At 45.1% G+C, this 23,645-nt stretch overlaps 1 protein-coding gene across 2 annotated transcripts in view; it reads left to right on the top strand.

The window, feature by feature from the left end:
* The window catches only part of DHX38 (DEAH-box helicase 38), a 51,619-nt gene that overhangs the window by 8,892 nt on the left and 19,082 nt on the right, over positions 1-23,645 (top strand). For both annotated transcript variants that reach the window (XM_088456991.1, XM_088456993.1), the window contains exons 6-16: positions 6,683-6,801; positions 7,215-7,291; positions 7,381-7,536; positions 7,815-7,976; positions 8,282-8,389; positions 8,542-8,657; positions 15,193-15,330; positions 15,416-15,788; positions 15,873-16,013; positions 23,239-23,349; positions 23,436-23,552. In XM_088456991.1, the coding sequence (XP_088313117.1) occupies positions 6,683-6,801; positions 7,215-7,291; positions 7,381-7,536; positions 7,815-7,976; positions 8,282-8,389; positions 8,542-8,657; positions 15,193-15,330; positions 15,416-15,788; positions 15,873-16,013; positions 23,239-23,349; positions 23,436-23,552 (1,618 nt within the window). The remainder of the gene's footprint in view (positions 1-6,682; positions 6,802-7,214; positions 7,292-7,380; positions 7,537-7,814; positions 7,977-8,281; positions 8,390-8,541; positions 8,658-15,192; positions 15,331-15,415; positions 15,789-15,872; positions 16,014-23,238; positions 23,350-23,435; positions 23,553-23,645) is intronic.

Below are 23,645 nucleotides of genomic sequence, written 5' to 3'. Positions count from 1 at the left end.
CCACAAGAGTTCTATAGCGCCTTACAAAGTACATAAGCGTAAACCGTGCAAACAGGACGGGAAAACATTGTACTTGTGACCAGCCCTCATGGCTGATTGGCGGTGCAGTGCCCCCGTGTATGAATAGCCTGCGGTTTTCATGCTGCATCGAAAAACAAGTGAAAATCAAGTTCTGTGCTGACTGTCTGATTGTTTAAAGCTCTGCCTGTGCGTCTTGCCGTTATCATACTGATGGAGTGGTTTTAAACTTATGGCACCAAATCACCCTCATGACGTGTGGTTCTATAACCTTCGCCAATGATTAATAAATCTTCCTTAATTTTACAGTAATAAGACAAGAGTGGGTCTTAGGAGACAGACAAAGTGGTAAGAGATAGTGCTCACCTCACTATCCATAGGAAATAGGAGGATGAAGTTCAATGCCGCATTGGCTGTTTGCCCAATTAGATTGCCATGGGCATAGGCGCTTAATGGAGCTCCAGCCATACAGCAATGCTGGTTTGGGGGTGTTTCATATATAGTAAGAGTCAATGTAATTTGAGGGGTGGTAATCGGGTAGAATGGCGTCAGGAGGATAAGAGGGAGGTGCAGGAAACTTGTCTGTAGAGGGATGAGATTTTGGGCGAAAGTCTTACTGTGGGAGGACGGTTACTCCAGAGAGTAGGTGCAGCCTGAAATATAGAAGGAATGGGAACAAGTAACAGCTTTATATTGGAGGCGCAGATCTTGTGCAGAGCAGCAGAGTTGGGAGATCTTCTGAGACCAGGGAAGTGATGTATGTGTTATTGGCTCTATATGTCACTATATGTATTTTTTTATACTGGGTTTTGTAGAGGGCACTGTCTGATGGTGATTTCTTTTTTCTGATCATCATCTTTTATATAGTGCCACCAAGTGTTCCTAGCACTGTACAGATAATAATCACAAACAATACAAAATTGAAAGGCTCAAACAAACCGTACAAGGACAAAAATAAAACATTCAGATGTTAAGATAACTTAGTAACAGTTATTAACTGTAGCTATCCATGACTCGGTGCCCTGGGAGGGGAGCGCACTGGAGAGTACAGAGTAACAACCAAGAGGGTGGAGTGCCCTGCTCGTCTGAGCTTACAGTCTATGGGCTATAGATGCTAAATGGTTGGAAACAAAGGGCCATGCTGAATGAAGGATGACACCTAGGCAGAGGGCTTGATGGACAAGGGCTTATTATTGTGAGATATAGTTACAGAAATGGTGATGTTGGGTAGTAGCCTATTTTGTATGGTGGGAATATTATTTACTTTTTTTTTTTTTTAATTGAAAAATTGAGATTGAAGTGGTGAAAGGACATCCAGGATGAGATAACAGAAAGACCCTTAGTAACTCAGACCAGCACAGGTGGTGACATACTTCTGTATGTCATCATAGACGTCAAATTTGAAGGATCTCATTGGTTTTTCTTAAAAAATTTTAAAAAATAAATGGCGTAGCTAAGGAATTGCAGAGGGACTAGCATCGAGCCTCATGATATTCCAATTGATAGAGGCAGCATAGAGTAGATGGATTCAGAGAAGTGAGCCATGAAGGAACGGTTGTAGGCTGCGTCATGAAGACCTAGGGAATGTAGCAAGTGGTCACCAGTGTCCAGTGCAGTAGACAGGTCCAGTCGATTAGGATGTGAGTAACGTCCTGTACATTTAGCAGTCCTGAGATCTTTGCCACCTTTAGTCAGTGCAGTCTCTGGTGCGGGGAAAGGCTGACTGATAAAGGGCCAATACTCTGTAAGGAAATTCCCAACAAGGAAAAGGTTCAGCACTCCCTACAGTGGACCTTGAAACTGAAGCATTTTGGATAACTAATAATATTGTTATAACTAGTTCTCCATATTAACCCAGTTGATGAAGGCTTAAAATTGAAAACCCACACTAGGAAACTGCTCTATCTCGCTATGTCCGGGAGAGTTAACTTCATAAAAACAATGCAACCAAAATTTCTGTACAGTCTTTGGGCCGAATTCAATTAGCCTTGAAGTTAGAATTAGCAGTGAGGCAGTGCCCGGGGCTATTCAGGGTAACTTTGCACCAGGAACAAAGTATGTTGCACTGCAAAGGGTGCAAATATATAGTGATGGTGCATGCAGGGTTAATACCGGCCGTTTTGTCATGTAGCCCACAAATGCTGGACCGATTTATTTTTACACTGCAATTTAGATTTAGGCTAGGACACACCCCTCCCAAATCTCAATCTCTCTGCACATATTACATCTGTCCCACCTTCAATGCAGCATGGTTTTACCCAGGTGCAAAGGCAACTTTTTTTTGTTTATTATTGTTTTGCTCCCAACGAAGAATCAGCCCATTGTCCAGATCCAGAGCCACCGGGAGATTACTTCTCCCCAACTTTAGATTGTTATCTGGCTGTCCGGCTGACCTACATGAGGGTCTATCTGGTCTGTCCAATGTGTGGGAGCTTCTCTGGCTGATTGTGGCACCTACTGTAGGAGTCCCCCAGGGTTTATGTTATGGATGACTGTGTAGCACACAATTTGTAGAACAGGAGTTGTGATCCTTCAGCTGTATCCCAGGATATGTTTAGTTGGCATAACATTGGAAGAAACTCTGGGCTAATATGTGTTTGATACAGTATATTTACTTAGTTGACCTTGGCCAAGGTTGTCATAGCGAGAACTCGGATGGTGGATGCATCCCCTTGTTTTTATAAATGGCCACCGAGGGCGGGATGCATGGCTCATCGCATTCGGGATGCAATGCATCACGCCACTCTTCGCATGCATGCCGACGTTAATTACGCATGTAGAAAATCACAAAGGACAGCTCTCCCGGTAAGAGCAATTCTTTGCGAATGAGGATTTTCCGGGTCTATGACCCAGAAGTCCTTTCTCTGCCAATGTGCAGAAGGCCGCGCGGCACAAGGGGGGGGGGGCGGGGTGCTGGGAGGGATCTGATTGGATCCCTCCCAGGGGAAAAGCCGCGAATAGAAGCCCATGGGCTTCTATAGGTCAACGCCATCTGATGGAGCTACCCACCGCATCCAAGCCCCGGAATGTATCGCATTCTGGGGCTTGGAGCATATGAGATATGCGATCAAATCTCCGAAAGCGGCATTTTCGGGGGTTTAAGCTCATTTCTTTGCTGCATCCCTTCCTGAGTCACAAATGTTTCATATAGGCTCCATAATTTCTTTTCAGAAGTACAATAACTTCTAGTCAGTGTTCCACGTTGAGATATCTTGTTAGTGCTGCCTGGAAGATAAGTGGGATTGAAGGTCCTCTGGGCGGCCGGTCCTGCATAGACTCTGTACCATTAATTTCCAACATATTTGTACCTGGAAGTGGCCATTTTATATCGTGCTGTAAATTCTTGTGTCGCCTATGCTGTTTTATGCATTCTCCATTATCTCCTGGTTCTTCTATTGTTTTATTCATGGAAACATACATTCTTCATTATTTGGATGTTGCAATATTGTAGTGAGAACCTTGTGCACTCACACTTTGCTTTCTTAGGTAAACTAGTAAATGTTTTTTATGTACTAGGTTTTATTTTTGCATAAAGTGACGGGAGTGTTTCAGTTGATTGTGCCGCTGCCGCGGGCACCCATTACTTATCACAGATTTCTGCGAGCAGCCTCCTGTGGTGTGAGCAGACATCTGCCCAAAGTCAGGCTTTTGGGCACCTTAACGCATCGCACCCGGATTTTGGCACCTTAACGTTCTCTTTAGATGGGATTAGCTGCTTTACCTGGCTAATCCCCTGCATTTTGGCTGCAAAACATCCGGGATAGTGATGGGCACCTGCGGCATTAACCAATGAATAGCTCCTGTCACTTTAGATAGGAGTTACCGCCACATTAAAACAATTTAATTCACCCCTATGTCTATTTCCAGTGGGACATTAATAACACTGGAATATCAGTGAAAATAACGTGATTAAAGTAAACACAGCACAATGTAATAGAAAGAATAAGCAAAAAAGGTTTTAATACTTTACTAAGGGATATACATAGATGTACATCAGCAGTGATTCCCGGGCAGGCCCATTGCCTAATTCAGTTAGAGACCCAGGTGGAAATGGTCCCAAGAGAGGTTACGGTGAATTGCTGGAGCTATTTTTTATACCGTTAAGGGGGGGTGGTTATTAAGGGTGGATGTGTCTCCCCAAATTATGAATACAAACAAAAAATGTATACATTAGTTCTCTACTCCATTTAACTGCAGGGGGCAGTAGTTCCCCAGTTACGGATATAAACAAAGAATAATGCATTAACTATCTTAGGCCCTCATTCAGAGCCGTACGCTCTAAATGAGGGCCGTCCTCCATAACTATGGAGCGTCCTCCTGGACGCTCGTATAGCTGTGGGTCACCACCCACAGCCTATACGAGCGTGCAGTTCGATGGCCGCGATGGTCTTGACCATCGCGACCATCGAAACTGCGAGCCGGAGCCTGCGGTTGAGGTTTTCAACCGCAAGGCCCGGAGTGATTTTGGCTCTATCGGAGCCAAAATCACTCCCACTGACAACACTAGTGATGTCAGTGGGCCGACTGCTGACGGTAGGCGTTCCCTTAGGAACGCCCCCGTCAGGGAGGCACGCCCCCGGCACGCCCACCAAAGGGGGCGTGCTGTCAATCAACATCGACAGCACGCCCCCTTTGATCAGACACAACGAGCGAAGGAAAGTCCTTCGCTCGTCGCGTCTGGCGCATGCGCACGACGGAGCTCCCTCCGTCGTGCGCATGCCCAGTGCAGAACATCGACCCACTTGTGAGCGGACAGCCGCTCGCGAGTGGGTCTGAATCAGGCCCTTAGTTAGCTGTGCAAGCACCAAGGCCATACACCTGTTGTTGATGTTCAAGCTATTTTCTGAAAATATCAGCATATTCAGCAACTTTCTCAGCAAATGTTCAACAATGACTTCTTTTCTACAAGTTATTTCATACAATGTTCTTATTTTTAAGGGCTTTAGTTTCTGAGCAATACAAAAATATACATAGACTTACACAGATGATCAGAATGTGGCAAGAGTCACGTGTCATTAACCCCTACTTGTACAATGTCTTCGTTTCCACCTAATTACCTTTGAAAATAATTTCATAAGTAGAAGTAATTTAGGCTACAAAAAAATAAGAGAATAGGAAGAGTGGAGGCCTAGCAAGGCATGGGAGATGAGGGATTGTATGCTAATCTGAGAGAGAAGATAGATGTTCAGTCAGAACTGGTGCTATTCAGAATAACGATGGGAAGATACCAGTGGGAAGGGAGAGAGTTGAGGCTGGAATGAGCACAGGAGACGGTGAGTAACTGATTTGTGAGGGGTTAGGGCCGAGTGGACAGGTAGTACAATGGGTGGAGAAGGACCGAGACTAATGTGTAGGAACATCCTGCTCATCTCCTTCCCTCCTCGGTGAAGAGGAATACTATTCCATGCTAATGCCTGTCCTTGAAGTAGAAAGCAAGGTCTTGGGCCATGATGATAGTCGGAGGCGGTTGAGAAGAGGTTTAAATGTATTTTTAGAGTTAGATGCCGGAGCTGAGCTGAGCTGACCGATTAGAAGTACAGTATGTATTGCAGTGTCCAGTAAGTCTTCATAAAAGGGAGATGAGAGTGTAGAATTCATAGTGTCATTTGTCAAAGAACAAAACAATAGAACCAACAGCTTGTGACTAGTGTACTCTTTCATCTTTCCCTGGGGTGATCTAGAACCGTTGTTAATCTTTTAGTTTGTTATTGGGTCATTTCATGTCATGTGGACCAGTTTTGAAGATGGTCCCCACCTGCTGTGCGCTGCGGAGTCTGTGACAGTCGCACCCACCCCCACTTTGAGGGCTATACTTTTGCTACTATTGTATATTGGGGGCTAACATGTTCCCAAACTTAGTGTGACATATATGCCAACCTTCATGTAATGATTTATCAAAATTAGAGATGATCAGATGGGTCTACGTGACATGGAATGACCCAAATGGTGTTTTGGCTATTTCACAGACTCGCCCGTTCCCCCTTCCGTTATAGCCTAGTTATATTATTCAGAGATGAGAATTACCTGGGGAGATTTATCAAAGCTTGGAGAGAGATAAAGTAGAGAGCGATAACGTACCAACCAATTGGCATCTAGCTGCCATGTTACAGGCTGTGTTTGAAAAATGACAGGAGCTGATTGGTTGGTACTTTATCTCCAATTTATCCCTCTCCAAGCTTTGATAAATCTCTCCCACCAGATTCTTTATGGTTAGTGCAGCCCTCTGTAACTGATTATACTGCAATTTAATTTTCTTCCTAAGTGGTTAAATGCCACATATATACATCCCCTGTACTGGCCCGCAAGGTACAGTGCAGCTCCTTTACATGACTGTGTCCATGTGAGCTCCTTTATCAGTACATGAGAGAGAGAGCTGATAATGGAGCAGACCGCATTCCGATTATAGATGAGGAGATAACAGGAGGTGGAATAATGAGACCTGCTGGTGCTGTGAGTGACTGGGACATCCCCAGACTGACTCCTTCTATCATATGTTTTAGGGTTTCTGACCTTTGTTGCTGTTTTGTACACCGTGAGTAGCGACGTTTGTCCAGGCACATTTTTAGTATAGAATAACTAACTGATCTCTGACTATAACAGAATACTATCCTATGTGATAACATCACTCATATAAGTTTATTCCATCCCACTATACTATGTGCAGGTCAGTGCGAATCCGGTACACAGACGATACCCCTCTCCCCACTCCTTCCTACAAATTCAATGAGTGGGCCTCTGAGAGACGCCATCTTGGATCCACGCCACGACTGTCCCTGGGAAAGGGTAAGCAAAGAGTTAAGAAGAATTTTTGTGCACCTAGTAGTTTTGATAAGGATTTTTGGATGGAGGGGAAATTAAATTGAGCACACATGAGCAGCCCAGGTGGCCTCTTTGAGGGTCAGGGATAGGCAGTGGCAATGGGCACACACTGGTGATACCACACTAGGATGTGGCGGGCAGGGCTGAGTGGTGAAGTTTGGCATGAGGGCAGGAATGTGAGTTTGTGGAGTAGACATGAAGGTTATAGATGGGTAGCGAGAGTGAACATTGGGGTTGGAGGTGAATTTTGGAGATGGGAGGATAGATACACATGGGAATAGTGTGGCCATGCTCTGCATGGGGCACTACAGGCTGCTAGGGATGATGGTCATCAGGGAATTCTTGCATACTTATCCGTCACTTGGGATATTTTGCAGGGAAACAGGATGGTGAAGAGGATGGAATAAATTTCATGTCTGAAGAAGATCAGCGGCAGTGGGAAGAGGATCAACGGGTGAGTTGTGGTCTTCTCCTGCCCACCCGATACAGTATATTGCATGTTGCGGGCTGTGGAATTTATACCGCTCTCTCTTCCTTCTCCAGCAAGCGGACAGAGACTGGTATATGATGGATGAGGGGTTCGATGAGGCTCACAACGCCCTGAGCTCCACCTCTGAGGAGTACATTCGAAAACGAGAGCAGCAGCGGCAGAAGCAAACCCAGAAGAGAGTTTCTGCACAGAGACGACAAATCAATGAGGTAACATCTACGTCTTGTCTGATGACCCCAACAAAGCATCTTCTGAGTTCTTGTCTCCTTCACCTGCCCTGTAAGTTCAATAGTGCATCGCTTGTGGTTCTCCTGCCTACCCCTGCCATTCCCACCCCGATGCCACCAGGCCTTGTCCCTCCCTTCTCTGTCTCCTCCTAACTCCCTTCCTGCTGTTTTCTGTGAAGGTGGAATCCGTATTTCTCTTCTATGTGTAATTAGCACTAGTTCCTGCTGCCATAATACAGATTGATCCGTTTTCCCTGCAGGATAACGAGCGATGGGAAACTAATCGTATGTTGACCAGCGGGGTGGTTCAGAGGCTGGAAGTGGATGAGGACTTTGAGGAGGACAATGCTGCCAAAGTGCATTTGCTGGTTCACAATCTGGTGCCTCCATTTCTGGATGGACGAATTGTATTTACTAAGCAGGTATATGTGTGTGTGTATGATGTTTGGAGGAGATTTATGGGGGGCTGGAGGAGGGAGGTGCAGGGAGAATAGGAAGACTAAGGACCTGAGAATGGAATAACTAGCGCACTGAGGGTGTGTGGCGGAAGGAGCACCGGTTACATGCTCAGGATACGTGTCATAGGGATATTAGGGGAGAGATTGGCATGACTAGGGAAAGAAGGGCCTTTATGGTATGTACTAAAGAGCGGATTTGTGACTTCATTCAAATGACAGCGATGTAGAATAGCTTTTACCATCTTAATTGTCTCCTCTCTAAATTGCAGCCTGAGCCAGTGATTCCAGTTCGTGACCCCACTTCCGATATGGCGATAATCTCCCGCAAAGGAAGCCAGCTGGTACGCAAACATCGCGAGCAGAAAGAGAGAAAGAAGGTACGGGGTTAGAAATTGGGCAGTAGGCGTGTGTGTGTGTGTGTGTGTGTGTGTGTGTGTGTGTGTGTGTGTTATCCGGCTGTAGGTTGTCGTGGTCTCCAGGTCTGGTGTGAGTGTCGTCTATCCGCCTGTAACACGGAGTCTTTCTTTAGGCTCAACATAAACACTGGGAATTGGCCGGAACGAAGCTCGGTGATATTATGGGCATCAAAAAGCAAGAGGAGGAGAGTGAAAAACCGGCCGTCGAGGATGGCGCCGTGGATTACAAGTAGGTCTTCTACAGGGTAGAAGCGATGCATGTTTTAAAAGTGTAAATTAACCCACTTGCAATTGCCAGATGTATTCTTTGGTTATGTCTAAAGGGGGGCATCCACTAGACGATTTTATCCCTGTCCAACCGCTTAACGATTTTCCCTTGAAGTTTCCCCTGAAATTTGATCTTCCACTCTGAACAATGTGCAAAAGATTTGCAAAGGATTTGCAAAAGATCTAACGATAAACTATGTTGTTTGAATCTGTGATTGAGAGCTTTCAGCTATAGTGGGCAGATAGTGGTTCATCGTTTGATCGTTCAGCGTGAACGATGTGCAAACGATGTGTAAACGATTTGTAAGCAATCAAGTGAAATTGACCTGCATGTTCAGTCGATGGAGGAGACGATCAAACGACCAGCGGGAGCGCGCATCGTACATCGTTAGAAACAATTACTGTACGATTTGCAAACGATGTTCAAACGATTATCAAACGATTTTATCATTATCGTTCAACGTTATCGTCTAGTGGATGCCCCCCATTACACGTACACCCATGTTTTTCTGCATAGTTTGCACTGCCCCATTTTAATCAACCGCATTTCCGTCAGATTTGATTTTATATATATATATACAAACAGACCGGCGGCACTCGTCCAAAAAAAACCACACAAACGGCAGGTCAAATGCGTATCAACGTTTCGATGTTAATACATCGTCATCAGGATAACAAGAAGACAAACAAATACACCTACTTATACCCACACCATTCCCACGTGTACGGCTGCTGCTTCCGGGTCCGACCCAGCGGCGTCCACCAATGACGTCACCCGCGGGACCCGTTGCCGCAGCAACCAAATGCAAAAGTGAAATAAACAAATAAATGGCATTTGACTGAACTATCTATAATATCACATTACAAAAACATACATACATACATTTAAGATCAATATCATGCATTAAATCAGGGCATGTATATTATCACACTAATGTTCAATAAATACATATATGAACCACGTAATAAGAGCTAATGCTGGTAAAAAAATACAAAGACATAAGGAATAAGTCCAAATACCTGATCAAACACTTTCCAATCGCTTATAGAAGATTAATGATATTAATTGCTCACCCAATATTTTAGCCATTGATCCTATGTAAAGCTATTGTCATAATGCACATTAATGCTGCATAAATACAGTGCAGTTAATACTCAATCACTTCACACATACAAAATGTATTGGAATCAACTATTTCTATTCCAACGATAGCAATGTACATTGCCACTACAAGAAACAATGTAGACCCAAGTTCTCATTCAGTCCCCTGGGAGATAGGGTGCCCAAACAAAATATCCAATAGGACTCTCGTTGTAATAACTTACGTGAACGGTCACCTCCCCTACTTGGCGGTGGGACATGATCAATTAGAATATATCGGAGCGTGGAAATATTGTGGCCCGCCTGTAAAAAATGCCTTGCCACAGGCTGGTCACTCGTCCCTGAATTAATAGCAGCACGTATGGCAGATCGATGTAATGCCATACGATTCCTCAAAGTCCTGTCTGTCTTCCCCACATAACCAAGGCCGCAGGGGCATGTAATGAGATAAATCACAAATTTTGTGGTACAGCTTAATCTAAATCTTATATTATACCGTTTACCACGAAGGGGATTCACAAAGGAATCACCTGTTAACATATACCTGCAGGTTAAACAATTAAGACATTTGAAGCACCCGTTCTTCTGCCTCAAAAAGTGTCCACCCCTATTTTTATCTATGTCTCTGGCAGTGTCAATCTTCACAACCCAATCAGAAATATTTTTACCACGGGTGTAACATGACATAATGGTTGTATCCACAAGATTTAATTCAGTGTCATTCTGTATGATGGGCCAGTATTTCTTTGTTATTGCACCAATAGTTGGACTACAGGTATTATAGTGATTTACCCAGGGCATACATTTATGTTGTACTGAGATTGACTTGGGACCCAATAAATTATCACGGGACACCATCAGAGCTTTATACTTAGCCTGTAACAAGGAATTTCTATCATAACCACGTTGCAAAAACCTGTTGATCATCTCATCTATTTTTACCCCTGCTACCACAATATCATTACAAATGCGTATGGCACGTAGAAATTGTGAGTATGGCAAGCCATACTTGAGAGATTTGGGGTGAAAGCTATCAGCATGAAGCAAGGAGTTTCTATCCGTCGGTTTATTGTAAAGAGCTGTACTGATGGTCCCATTAAAATTACGAATTTCAACATCAAGAAAGGTCACACAATCACATTTGATGTCATATGTAAATTTAATAGGACTTGTAGTCCTATTATGGCACTCCATGAACTCACTAAATGCCTGTTGTGTACCCGTCCAGATGATGAATATGTCATCTATATATCTAGCATACACATAAATGCAGCCAGATATAGATGGAGATGAAAAGAAAATTTTCCGTTCTTCCAAAAACATATACGCATTGGCGTACGATGGGGCCACATTTGACCCCATCGCACACCCCATGCGTTGCAAATACAATTTACCCTCAAAAGTAAAGAAGTTATGCGTAAGAATCATATTCAATAGATGGGTAATCAAATCAACATTGGGACCAATATACAAAGGATTCCCATCAATCAATTGACGCACTGCCTCAATACCTACATCATTCGGTATAATCGTATACAAATTCGAAACATCTATACTACATAATAGACTATCTGGTGGAATATCGCCCAATGCTATTAATTTGTTCAAAAACGATGTAGTGTCCATCAAGAAATCAGGATGTCCAGTAACACAAGGTTGTAATAAAGTATCTAAGTAGATGGAAACAAGTTGAAATAAAGAACCCCGGGCCGATATAATCGGACGTCCGGGGGGGTTGTGCAAGTTCTTATGCACTTTTGGGAGTGTGTACATTATCGGGATGACCGGGAACTTAGGTATAAGAGAATCACATAAAGTCTGTGAAATAATCCCATGCTCCACAGCATCTTGTGTACATTGTTGTAGCTCTCCTTTATAACGTACAGTTGGATCACACTCAAGTAATAGGTACACATCCGTATTGCCCAGTTGTCGAAACACTTCTGCCCGGTATTCTGAAACATTTTGAATCACAATCGACCCGCCTTTATCGGCGGACCGTATTACAATGTCATCATAGGTTGAAAGTGATTTTAAAGCCTTAAATTCATTCTGGCTAAGATTATGTTGGAAAAGAGGTTTAATGGTAGATAGTTCCTTATTAACCTCTTTATCCACCATATTAAGGTAAGTCCTAATTGATGCATTTGTAGAGATCGGGTCATAAGTTGATCTATGTGTTAATTTTCTAACCGATGGTGGAATATCGGACACTTGGTTGATTCCATCCAAAAGTTTTAATCTGCTGTATTTCTCATGTAGTTTTAATTTTCGGTTTAATTTGTATTTCTCAATTTCCCATGAAAAAGCATCAAACCTGACCGTTGGCACAAAAGACAGACCCTTGGAGAGTACCTTAGTTTCAGTCTCAGTCAATAAATGATCCGATAGGTTGAAAATTATCGTTTCCTGTGTAGGGGTGGTCTCCCTGGTCGCCTTCTGCCTCGACCACTGATGTCCACGTCTTGTAAAGCATCTATGCGACCCTGTGGTGGCCTGCGTATGTGAACCCCTAAAGGGATATGGGAAGAAATACCACGTGCATTAGGACCATTATCAGAGTCACTGGTGGTTACTATATCATGAGATAAATCTGATTCCGGTATAAAACGTCGTTGACCCCGTCTCCTAGACCTTTCAAACTGCCGTGGTCCACCATTAGTCCATAAATAAACCCGATTCTGTTCATAATCATTAATGACCTTCGCTTTTTTTCAACCTCTTAAAGTGGATCAACTCATTTTTATATGTGCTAAGTTGGATAGATAATTTTTCAAACCAGTTAGTATTAGTATCTGACTCCAGAGTATTCTTATGTGCTAATTCAAATGTAGAGATTCTATCCCTTGCCAGGTTAAGCTCGCGTGATGCCTCCTCTATAACGAGTAATATTAAATCGTAGCTACACTTGTTTAGGATAGCAATCCATCGCTTACAAAAAGCTATGTTGTGTCGGCCAATGGTAGGGCAGTTCTTTACGCGAAACCCGCGAGGTATATGTTTTTCCTTGTAATACTTGCTTAGGGTAACACCATGATAAAAATAATCTGTTTCTCTTTGTTTTAACTTTAATAAGTCACGATATAGCTGATCAGGAGATTTATTGCCTGTTTCCTCAAAAGGTTCTTTGAACAATATAGTTTCAGCTTCAGAATCAGTAAACGAAAAAACCTGACCTTGTGTCAGCATAGCCAAATTCAGTGCTTCACATAGTTCATCATCCATATCTGGGTCAATGCCACCCTCAGCCATAATGCAAGGTACTGACCACAGCACCAAAACACCATGCGCTGAACGAAACACCAAAAAAAGTGAAAAAAGCAAACATAAAAATGAAATAAAAACACTGATGGAATGATGCAGACACAGTAATTCCAAAGTATGGGTGCCTATTCCCAGAGTCCGTCAGTTCCTGCTAAACGGGCAGACTCCAATGTATACACCAGTACGGGTGGCACTCCCATGTAATATGGCAAACGTAAGGGTGCCTTCCGGAGAAGCTCCACTCCAGTGGGCTTCAATATACAAACAGACCGGCGGCACTCGTCCAAAAAAAAACACACAAACGGCAGGTCAAATGCGTATCAACGTTTCGATGTTAATACATCGTCATCAGGATAACAAGAAGACAAAAATACACCTACTTATACCCACACCATTCCCACGTGTACGGCTGCTGCTTCCGGGTCCGACCCAGCGGCATCCACCAATGACGTCACCCGCGCGACCCGTTGCCGCAGCAACCAAATGCAAAAGTGAAATAAACAAATAAATGGCATTTGACTAAACTATCTATAATATCACATTACAAAAACATACATACATACATTTAAGATCAATATCATGCATAAAAATCTTAAATGTATGTATGTATGTTTTTGTAATGTGATATTATAGATAGTTTAGTCAAATGCCATTTATTTGTTTCACTTTTGCATTTGGTTGCTGCGGCAACGGGTCGCGCGGGTGACGTCATTGGTGGACGCCGCTGGGTCGGACCCGGAAGCAGCAGCCGTACACGTGGGAATGGTGTGGGTATAAGTAGGTGTATTTGTTTATCTTCTTGTTATCCTGATGACGATGTATTAACATCGAAACGTTGATACGCATTTGACCTGCCGTTTGTGTGTTTTTTTTTGGACGAGTGCCGCCGGTCTGTTTGTATATTGAAGCCCACTGGAGTGGAGCTTCTGCGGAAGGCACCCTTACGTTTGCCATATTACATGGGAGTGCCACCCGTACTGGTGTGTGTATGTATATATATATATATATATATATATATATATATATATATATATGTGTATGTATAATCTGTCTTAGCTTTAATTGGCCATCTATAGCAAAATACAACACACTAGGTCATCTAGAGGGGCGGCCTGGTATTAGTCTGTGACATTTGGCTGGCTTTAGGCATTATATGCTTGCTCAAAACCGTGTAGTCTGAAGGTTGCTTGGGTGGATACCTAACTGGCAGGGAATTGGGGGCCTGATTCAGAGCCGGACACTATTTGCGGACGGTCGTTCCAAAAAAGGGGCTGGCTTTTTAAATTGAGCGCTCGCTCTTTGCGGTTTGTTGACGCCTCTATGTCTGAGCGAACGAAAAATGCGCTCGCTATTTTGTAAAGACACCCCTTTGCCGTTCGCATCACACGTCATCTCCGGTATTTATTAGATTAATCGGGTACATCGAAAGGCATCTGAACTGCTCACAGTGCTTGTGGTAGCTTTTTCCTACCGCTATCACTGTAAGCAGTTCAGGCTAAAAGACAACCAAGTGACGTGGTCGATGACGCTTCTTTACTAATTATGCACTCCCATTAAACGCCCTTTTGACCGTTTGGCACGCCTGCGTTCGGATCTCCACTCCCCCGTTTTCAAGCACCTTCCCCTGTTACCACCCACAAACGGTACATTCTGTCAATCAAATTAGCAGCCCCTCGCTGTTTTGTGAGTGCCCGATTTCCGACCGCAATGACTGGTTTGCACATGCGCATTACGACCCATATGCATGCGCAGTTGTGCGAACATCGCTCAGAGCGAACGAGCGGCTCTGAATCAGGCCCTGGGTTCGGACTACCTTTCGTAGTTCTCCTTGCTCCTGCAGACAGCATCTGGTCGATGGTTAAACCGATGACTATGTGAAAAAGTGGTGTATCGATAGGAGCTAGAAGAGCGTTCTCAAAGCATGGCAGAAATCTGCGCACTTTATTCACCAAGAAGTCGGGTATAGCTAGAAGAGCATTGCTGGACTGCAGCAGACATGGGGGAGAGGTGTGATGGATCACAATGTCTAATGTATGGCTCTCCACACAAAATGGGATTTTTAGTTCTGTTGACCTCTCTATGCATATAGTTTTGCGATCTTACTGGTGATGTTTGTGTTCTGTTCCTACAGGACCGAGCAGAAGTTTGCGGATCACATGCGTGAGCGCAGCGAAGCAAGTAGCGAGTTTTCTCGGAAGAAGACCTTGATGGAGCAGAGGCAGTACCTGCCCATATTTGCTGTCCAGCAGGAACTGCTTACGATCATCCGGTAACAAGCTAGCTGCTTTCTACGCACCGTATTGTCCAGTACATCTGCCTTTCACACTTAATGTGTTTTCTCTCCTGCATTTCAGAGATAACAGTATAGTCATCGTGGTGGGAGAAACTGGCAGTGGCAAGACCACACAGCTGACCCAGTACCTACACGAGGATGGCTACACCGATTACGGTATGATTGCCTGCACACAGCCACGCAGAGTGGCAGCTATGTCTGTGGCAAAACGCGTGAGTGAAGAGATGCAAGTGAGCCTAGGAGAAGAAGTTGGCTACGCCATTCGATTTGAGGACTGCACGTCAGAGAAAACCCTAATTAAATATATGACTGATGGGATCCTATTGCGAGAATCTCTGCGGGAGGCCGACCTTGACCACTATAGCGCTGTTATTATGGATGAGGCCCACGAGCGCTCTTTGAACACAGACGTGCTATTTGGGCTCCTACGCGAGGTAAGGACTTGGGTAATAGCTGCATAAGGTACAAGCTGCCCGGTCACCAACCAAACAATGATAAATGTGACGCCTGTCTTCCAGGTTGTCACGCGACGGTCTGATCTGAAACTGATTGTCACGTCAGCCACGATGGACTCTGAGAAATTTGCATCTTTCTTCGGTAACGTTCCCATATTCCATATCCCTGGACGGACGTTTCCTGTGGACATCCTGTTCAGCAAGGTGAGTCTTTAACAAATCCGTCTGACTTAATACAAGAAAAGATCATTTCAGCTTTAAAGTTGAGCCACAGTTTTATTCCATGTCAGGGGCATCAATCAGATATGAGAAAGTGACAATGGGTAATTGTGGACGATCATGCACAGTTTTGTTTGCTGATTGGGAGATAGGGATGATCTGCTCCAACTTATGTGGTAGAGAAGCCAGAAACCTGCAAATTCTCCATTGAGCAGAATATTGAAAGGGGTTAAAGAAGTTATTTTCTAAATAGGGGGAAAAAACAAGTCTGTGGTATACGTTGGGGCTAATGACGTTAATTAGTGTAAGACAGTGACTTGTAATGTGTGAATAGGCATCACCCATCCATCCAGTTTTCTACATATGGTATAGCACATCAGGGGTATCCGGATAGACAGTTGGTGCATCGATCGGTACAAAAGGTCGACAGCGTTAAAAGGTTGACAGGTTTAAATGGTCAACACACATATGGTCGACACTTTTTTTAAAAAAATTTTGTAATGGTTTTTTAACATTTTTTGGGTGGGGGTTAGGGTCTTGGGGGAGGCTTAGGGTTAGGCTGCCGGAGGAGACGTTTAGGGTTAGGCACTAGGGGGAGGGTTAGGCTGCCGGAGGAGATGGTTAGGGTTGGGCACTAGGGGGAGGGTTGGGGTTAGGCTGCTGGAGGAGACTGTTAGGCACTAGGGGGAGGGTTCGGCTGCCGGAGGGGGCGGTTAGGGTCAGGCACTAGGGGGAGGGTTGGGGTTAGGCTGCTGGAGGGGGCAGTTAGGGTTAGGCACTAGGGGGAGGGTTGTGGTTAGGCTGCTGGAGGGGGCAGTTAGGGTTAGGGACTAGGTGGAGGGTTAGGTTTAGGCTGCTGGAGGGGCGGGTAGGCACTAGGGGGAGGGTTAGGTTTAGCCTCTCGGGGGGGATGGTTAGGATTGGGCACTATGGGGAGGGTTAGGCTGCCGGATGAGATGGTTAGAGCTATTTCACACATGCCAGTTTTGACCTGGCGGCAAAAAGCCGCCCGGTATTTAACCAGCTGTGAAATGTAGTACTGCAGGGAAAGGACAGGCTCCTTTCACACGACACGGCACGGTCGCAGTGTTATAGCCGGAAAAAACTACTATGCAGGACGGTGCCATGCCGTCCCTGCACGCCAGTAGTGTGACGGAGTGCCAGAAATAGCCGTCCTGCTACCGTCCGGTTTTTGCCTGGCCGGCAAGAACCGGCATGTGTGAAATAGCTCTTAGGGTTGGGCACTAGAGGGAGGGTTGGGGTTAGGCAGCCGAAGGGGGGTGGTTAGGGTTGGGCACTAGGACAAGGGTTGAGGTTAGGGGGCGGTTAGGCACTAGGCACAGGGTTAGGATTAGGGTTAAATTACAATGAAAATCTATGGACCATATTTGTGTCAACCATTTGTGTGTTTACCTTATGTCCCTGTCAACCTATTGCATGTCGGCCATATGGTGTCGACCCATTGTCTGTCAAACTTTACATTGTTGATCTTTTATGCCACACCCCTTCTCTAGACACTACTTGTTCGGTTTTCTTGCTTTTTCTGCACCGTAAGCAAAGACGCAGTGACACGTCTCTGCGTTCCATATGTGTTTATTCTTGCATTTTTTTTCTTCTTTTACTCATTTAAAAGTGGTAGTAAAATGCGATGACTCCTCCCAGTGACTGTATAAAGCGGTCATACCGACCTGGGAAATTTTACCACTGATCTGATCAACACACAATACTTCAATGTCAAATAATCTCTCTAAAGCTCTTGGCCTGCTGGAAGAAGCTGCGTGACGTACCCCATATTTCTTACACTATTTCCTCCTTAAGCTAGATTTGCACACAGCTCCCAATTCCCTCCTGGTTTTTGGGAGGCGAAGCGGATGTGGAATTAGGGGGTTGCCCCTTCGGGTAGGTCAGCTGGTGTTTGATGAAGCTTGTGGTCCTTTGGAAGCCTTGAAGGTCACACTGCTCGGGGGTTTTGGGCCTATTGCCGGGGTAAACACTATCTGCAGTCTCTCATCAGGGTGGCGGTTAGGAGATTGGATTTGACCCGCTTTAAGCCATGGTGTATGGCTAAGGCTCCGAAAGCTCACTCCATCTCATTTATCTATAAGTTGTTGGGAGGGGTTGGGTATGGGTTCCTGGCGGTCGGGATGCTGCCGGTCAGAATACAGACAGCGGCATCCTGACAGTCAGAATGCCGACACCCATAGGTAAGTATTCCTAACGCTAACCTGTACCCCTCCCCTAACCCTCCCTCCTGCCTGAACCTAACTTCCCCCTCCTCCCTAGTGCCTAAACCTAACCTCACTCTCCCCGCACCCTAAACCTAACCATCCCTCCTTAGTGTCCAACCCTACACCTAACCCTCGATACGTACCTTCGGGCTGCCGGCGGTTGGGATTGTGGAGCCAGGATCCCGATGCTGTTGGGATTCTGGTGCACGTATTTAGACAGTCAGCATCCCGCACGCCGGAGTGCTGGCTACATTTTTGTTGGGAGAACATCACCATATGAAGGTTTCCCCCATTATGTCCTCTCCTGGCAGCAGGAATTGTAGCCTTGATTTTGCTGAAGGCAACTGGTTGAGGGTCTTCTAGTACAGTGGTTCTCAAACTCTGTCCTCAGGACCCCACACAGGTCACCCAGCAGGTGCACAGGTGTATTCATTACTCACTGGCACATTTTAAAAGATCCACAGGTGGAGCTAATTATTTCACTGATTCTGTGAGGAGACCTGGAAAACATGCACTGTTTGGGGTCCTGAGGACCGAGTTTGAGAACCTGTGTTCTAGTACACCAAAGTCGCAGAGTGTTTCTGTTCTTGAATCTCAATAAAGACTTTTTTATATTTGGAGATTAGCATTGTAGTGGAATTGAAAAACTAAAATGTAGAATGCGGCAGTGTATCAGAACCAGTTAATAAACACCTGTCGCCAAAAGGAGGTAATGCCAAATGTGGACAGGTGACCCAGGGACCAGCCACATCTCCAGTAAGTGTTTGGCAAACCTGGGAACATTTTACGCAATACTATAAGGCACCGATACCAAAGGATAAACATATTATATTGAAATATCTTAATTCCGCTAGGCAGTTATTCCGGCGTACTGCAAGACCACACGATTTAGGGATTGGTTCTGTAGGATTGATTTTATATATGGAAGTGGAGTATATTGCTCTCTCTTCCATGGATAAAAGTTCAGAATTTACCTTGTATATGGTTTTACTGGTTGGAGTATAAATGATCTGATGATTATTTGCGATATGTCAGGTCCCCTTAATGCCCTGCCCCTCTTTTTCCATTCCTTTTTGTTTTTCCTTTTTTGTTTTGCTTTGTCTTATTCCTTCTTTTATGTGTACATTACTGTAGGCTGTGATAGACACTGTATACCCCACTCTAGCATTGTAATTGCTGGTCCTTATTTGGTACAAATTTCCAAAATCACTGTACCATTGTTACCTTTGTCTAGATTCGGTTTACTGTGTAATTTTTGTCATGGTTCTCAATAAACATAGGGCCCCAACAGCAGCGGCATATTTTGTTTAGTATCACAGTGATGCAAACGAGTATGTCGCTGGTATTCATCTATACTTCGTCTGCAAGGTCCAGCAACGCCCCCCCTCCTCTGTGGCATTTTCTTGCCAGCTGCTGGCAGCCTATAGAAGCCAGTGACTGGCTACTCTGTGTTGTGCATGCAGCAATGGGGACCGTATTGCTCTACTCCCCCCTCCTCACCACTGACTGCCTAGGAAATCCATTCTTAACTGCCCGTCTGAGTCCTGCGCTTTAGCTCGTGTTGCCACCAGCAGCCACTTCTTTGAACTTAATTCTATTTAAACTTTTCAGCAGTTGGAACCAGCATTTCGCAGCTCCTGCCATGGGGTCGCCTCCTGAAATGCTGGAGGAGGGACAGTGACAAAATATTTTTCATGCTCCATATGTCACTTTTTAAATTGCCTCAGACCCCGTCCAGTCTATCTGCCCTGTGCAGCATGGGAAGCGGAGGTCCGGCAGCTACGCTTGCCTGCAATTGCACCTTCTGGGACGGCAGATCCAGTGTGAATGTAAAGAGTCAGACGTCAGTTCTCCGGTCTAAAATGCTCTGACAACCATGTAGCATGAGGTCCAGGTTGTCCACCTGTGGTGGGCCCTTCAGCTTTCTTCGCAGGTTCTGTGATTTGATTCCATCACCGTTGCCTGGGTGAGATGCATGAGTGTTCTCCTGAAGTCCCTCGCTTAGACACTTTTTCACTACCTTTTTCCCATAGACAAACATTTTCCCCCATTCAGTCCCTTCTTTCTGTATTAGTAGGTACTCCAGTCACAGAATAGCAGATAGTCTCTAAACGCATCATTGAAGGGTGGACAGGTTCTAGATGAAGTCCTTGTGGACAGTCATGAATAGCATGATTTCCATAGACAATAAGGAGCCAGTGCCTTTTCCGTTTTGCTGTTCAGTCCCATAATGTTTAGTTTCAGGCCCTGCCTTTCAGCCTGGCTTACAGCACTGAGTTTACAAATATCATGACTGTTACGAGTACCCACCTCAGATCCAGATTTGTGCTGGTCCCTCCCTTACCTGGACAGTCTTCTGAGCTAGGTGAACTCTTCGCCCTTTCTGCATACAACCGTTCTGGAGACCTTGGAGCTTCATGGTTGGATTCTTCATTTCTGGGAGTCCAATCTGATTCCTTCCCCTCAGATGATCTTCCTGGCACTTATGTTCGACACATGTCCGCATATCGTGTTCTTGTCGGAGGATAAGATCCTCTCTGTTCAAGTATTGATAAAATCTCTCTTAACTTGTCGGAAGGTGTTGGCTCATCTTAGCTTGAAGGTCTTGGGAAAAATGGTGTCCACTTTCATTGAAGTAATATTTGCACAGTTCCCTTCAAGAGGGAGTCCCAGATCATACTTCTTTTTAATTGGACTTGACCAGCTAGCTTCAGACTGTCTGCAGTGTTTTGCCTGGAACTCCGTAAGTGGCTGAGAGGCAAAAATCTCAACAGTGATTGACATCACTATTTATCCAGTTCCAGGTGGAGAACGGGCAAACCCCAGCCTTTGAGGCTGGGGTTGGTGGCATTTCAGTCCTGGCTCCAGGGTCTTTAGAGCAGACAAAGATAAATGTGCTTAAGCTCATGGTGCTTTTTAGCACCCTGGTCTGCGGACGACCATTCCTGTGAGGAAGAGACCTTAAATTCCTGTCTGACAATAAATCACCAAGTGGGTTACTAATAGAGCCTGGGCATGAGAATCAGGATCACGTAATGGGTGGTGTAAAAAGTTCCAGCTATCGCAGAGGTTTTCAATTAGTCCATTCAACAACTAGTGGACAAGTGGGGTATACAAGTGTCTGCATCTTGGTTGAAGCCCTTCTGCTCGTGGATGAGGGATCCGCAGGTGTTTCTGGTAGACTCCATGTCCTTGGAGCTTCCATCATTAAAACTCAGCTCTTTCAATGTTCAGATCTCAGCACTTTGTTTCCTTATAGAGAAAACTGGCTTTTAGCAAAGTACTGATCTGCATACAGGGGGTGAGGCGTGTGCAGCTTCCCTACATCTCCTCCTCCCCAATTCATCATCATTGTGATCCCAACCAGGTGCTTATGGTTTTGCAGCACCCTCCTTGCGAAACGTTTACAGTAGCTCCAAAACTGTGGATATGTCTCCTTTCCTTTCCTTCCTTGTAGATAGGGCTACACTTAAAGAGAGCACCTTTGGCTGGAAGGAAGGCTTGCCTTGAGGTTGCACCTGAATCCGGACATTGTGATCACAGCTTTACACCTGGATAAGCCTCCAGGAGAAGAGGGCTCCTCTCATATCTCATTCTGTGGCTGATGTAAGGATATAAAGTGTTTATGAGCCTAATTCTGTGTTTTAGGCTAATGCTCCCGCAGCTGCCATTTCCCTAGCTGCGGATGTGCCAAAATATGCTAATGCAGCAGTGGCTGGAACTTGTAGTGAGACGCCCATTGGAGCCATTACAGCTGTGCCATAACGGAGATGCCGGAGCCATGTTAACTGCATACAGGACCGCATACGCAGGGTGAGACAGGCCTGCGTTTTTAGCCACCCCAAAATTCTCCCTGCCTATCGCACTGCGATTAAAGACTCGCAGCGTGCGACTACGATAATGTACCTTGATGCAGGCGCAGTGGGAAAAAATGGCTCCATTTGCAATAACATCGGCATTGCATACAGCTCTGAGTCAGGCTCATTGTCCATAGGACCCAGGAAATGCGCAGGATCAATGACCTGTTTATGCCCACAATAGAGGCTGGGCGTCTTCCAAGGGGACCACTACGGGATGGATTACTGCAGTCATTTGCCATTCTTACCTTGGGGCAGGTCCCTCCGTTCCTGAAGATGTGAGGGCGCGTTTCACCTGATCGGTGGTTGCCCCATTGGTGGTACATCACAGGGGTCCCTGCTGAGCAGTTGTGCTGGGCAGCCCCAACTCTTCAGTGCGCACCACCACAAGAGTCAAGAGATTTAATACTATTGTGACGGAAGATGGAGGTTAGGGATGCAGTCGTCCGATGTGTACTTTCCCTTAGGGAGAGTTTTGGGATGTTCCCATAGTATACAGTGGGTGTTTTGAGAAAATTATATATTTTGTACTTGGTTAAATCTTTTGCTCTTGGCACTTTGGATGATACTGGGTGTCCTCCCTTCACTTTCTGTTTGTGTTTCTGTTCTTATTCGTTGTTTCTTTCATGGTTATTCTCATTAGTAATGTTGCTCTCGTATCAGAAGGTTATTTGTATACTCGGTCTCGTTCTGCTTTTACTGTCCTGCTTTCTGGGCTTTTGTTAGACAAATACGGAGTTCCCAGGCAGCCAATGGGGCACTGAGATTATTGGGGTTAATGTATCAACGGTGAAAAGTGTGGAGAAGTTGCCTTAGCAACCAATCAGCCCCTACCTATTATCTTATAGACTGCTACTTCAAAGCTGATTGGTTGCTGTGGGCAACTTCTCCACACGTTTCACTGCTTGATACATAAACCCCATTGAGCTTTGTGTTGGTAAACTTCAAGTGCCCAAGCTCCTGTCACTGCGTCCAAGCTCCTGTTGCCGCGCACTGTACTCTGAGGTGACCAGTGACCCCCCCAATGGGCTGAGTGAAAATTATTTCATGCGATTACAAAAATAAAAAAATTCTCCTCTTCTATCCATTTTTCTGTTTCCGTCACTAAAATTCTGTTCCCTGTAGACACCCCAGGAAGATTATGTGGAGGCTGCTGTGAAACAGGCGCTGCAAATCCATCTGTCTGGAGCTGCAGGAGACATATTAATTTTCATGCCTGGTCAGGAGGACATTGAGGTGAGCACCCTCTACTTCCTGCTAATGGGTTAGAGTCTTCTGCCTTTCTTGGTTTGAACCGTAATTCATTCTTCCTTCACCTTCAGGTAACATCGGATCAGATTATTGAGCGGCTGGAAGAGCTGGAGAGCGCCCCCCCTTTAGCTGTGTTACCAATCTACTCCCAGCTGCCCTCAGACCTGCAGGCCAAAATATTCCAGAAGGTGGGTATGGAGTGAGACCTGCTGATTGGTTACCAGATGCTGAAGCAATGACACTATGCAGGGTTCAGCTTTCAGTATCTGCTGCAAGTTCTT

The sequence above is a fragment of the Taudactylus pleione genome, unplaced genomic scaffold (assembly GCF_031769625.1).
Source record: "Taudactylus pleione unplaced genomic scaffold, aTauple2 ptg000731l, whole genome shotgun sequence".
NCBI lineage: Eukaryota > Metazoa > Chordata > Amphibia > Anura > Myobatrachidae > Taudactylus > Taudactylus pleione.
The sequence above is the reverse complement of the archived record's forward strand: the minus strand, read 5'-3'. Positions and strand labels throughout refer to the sequence as shown.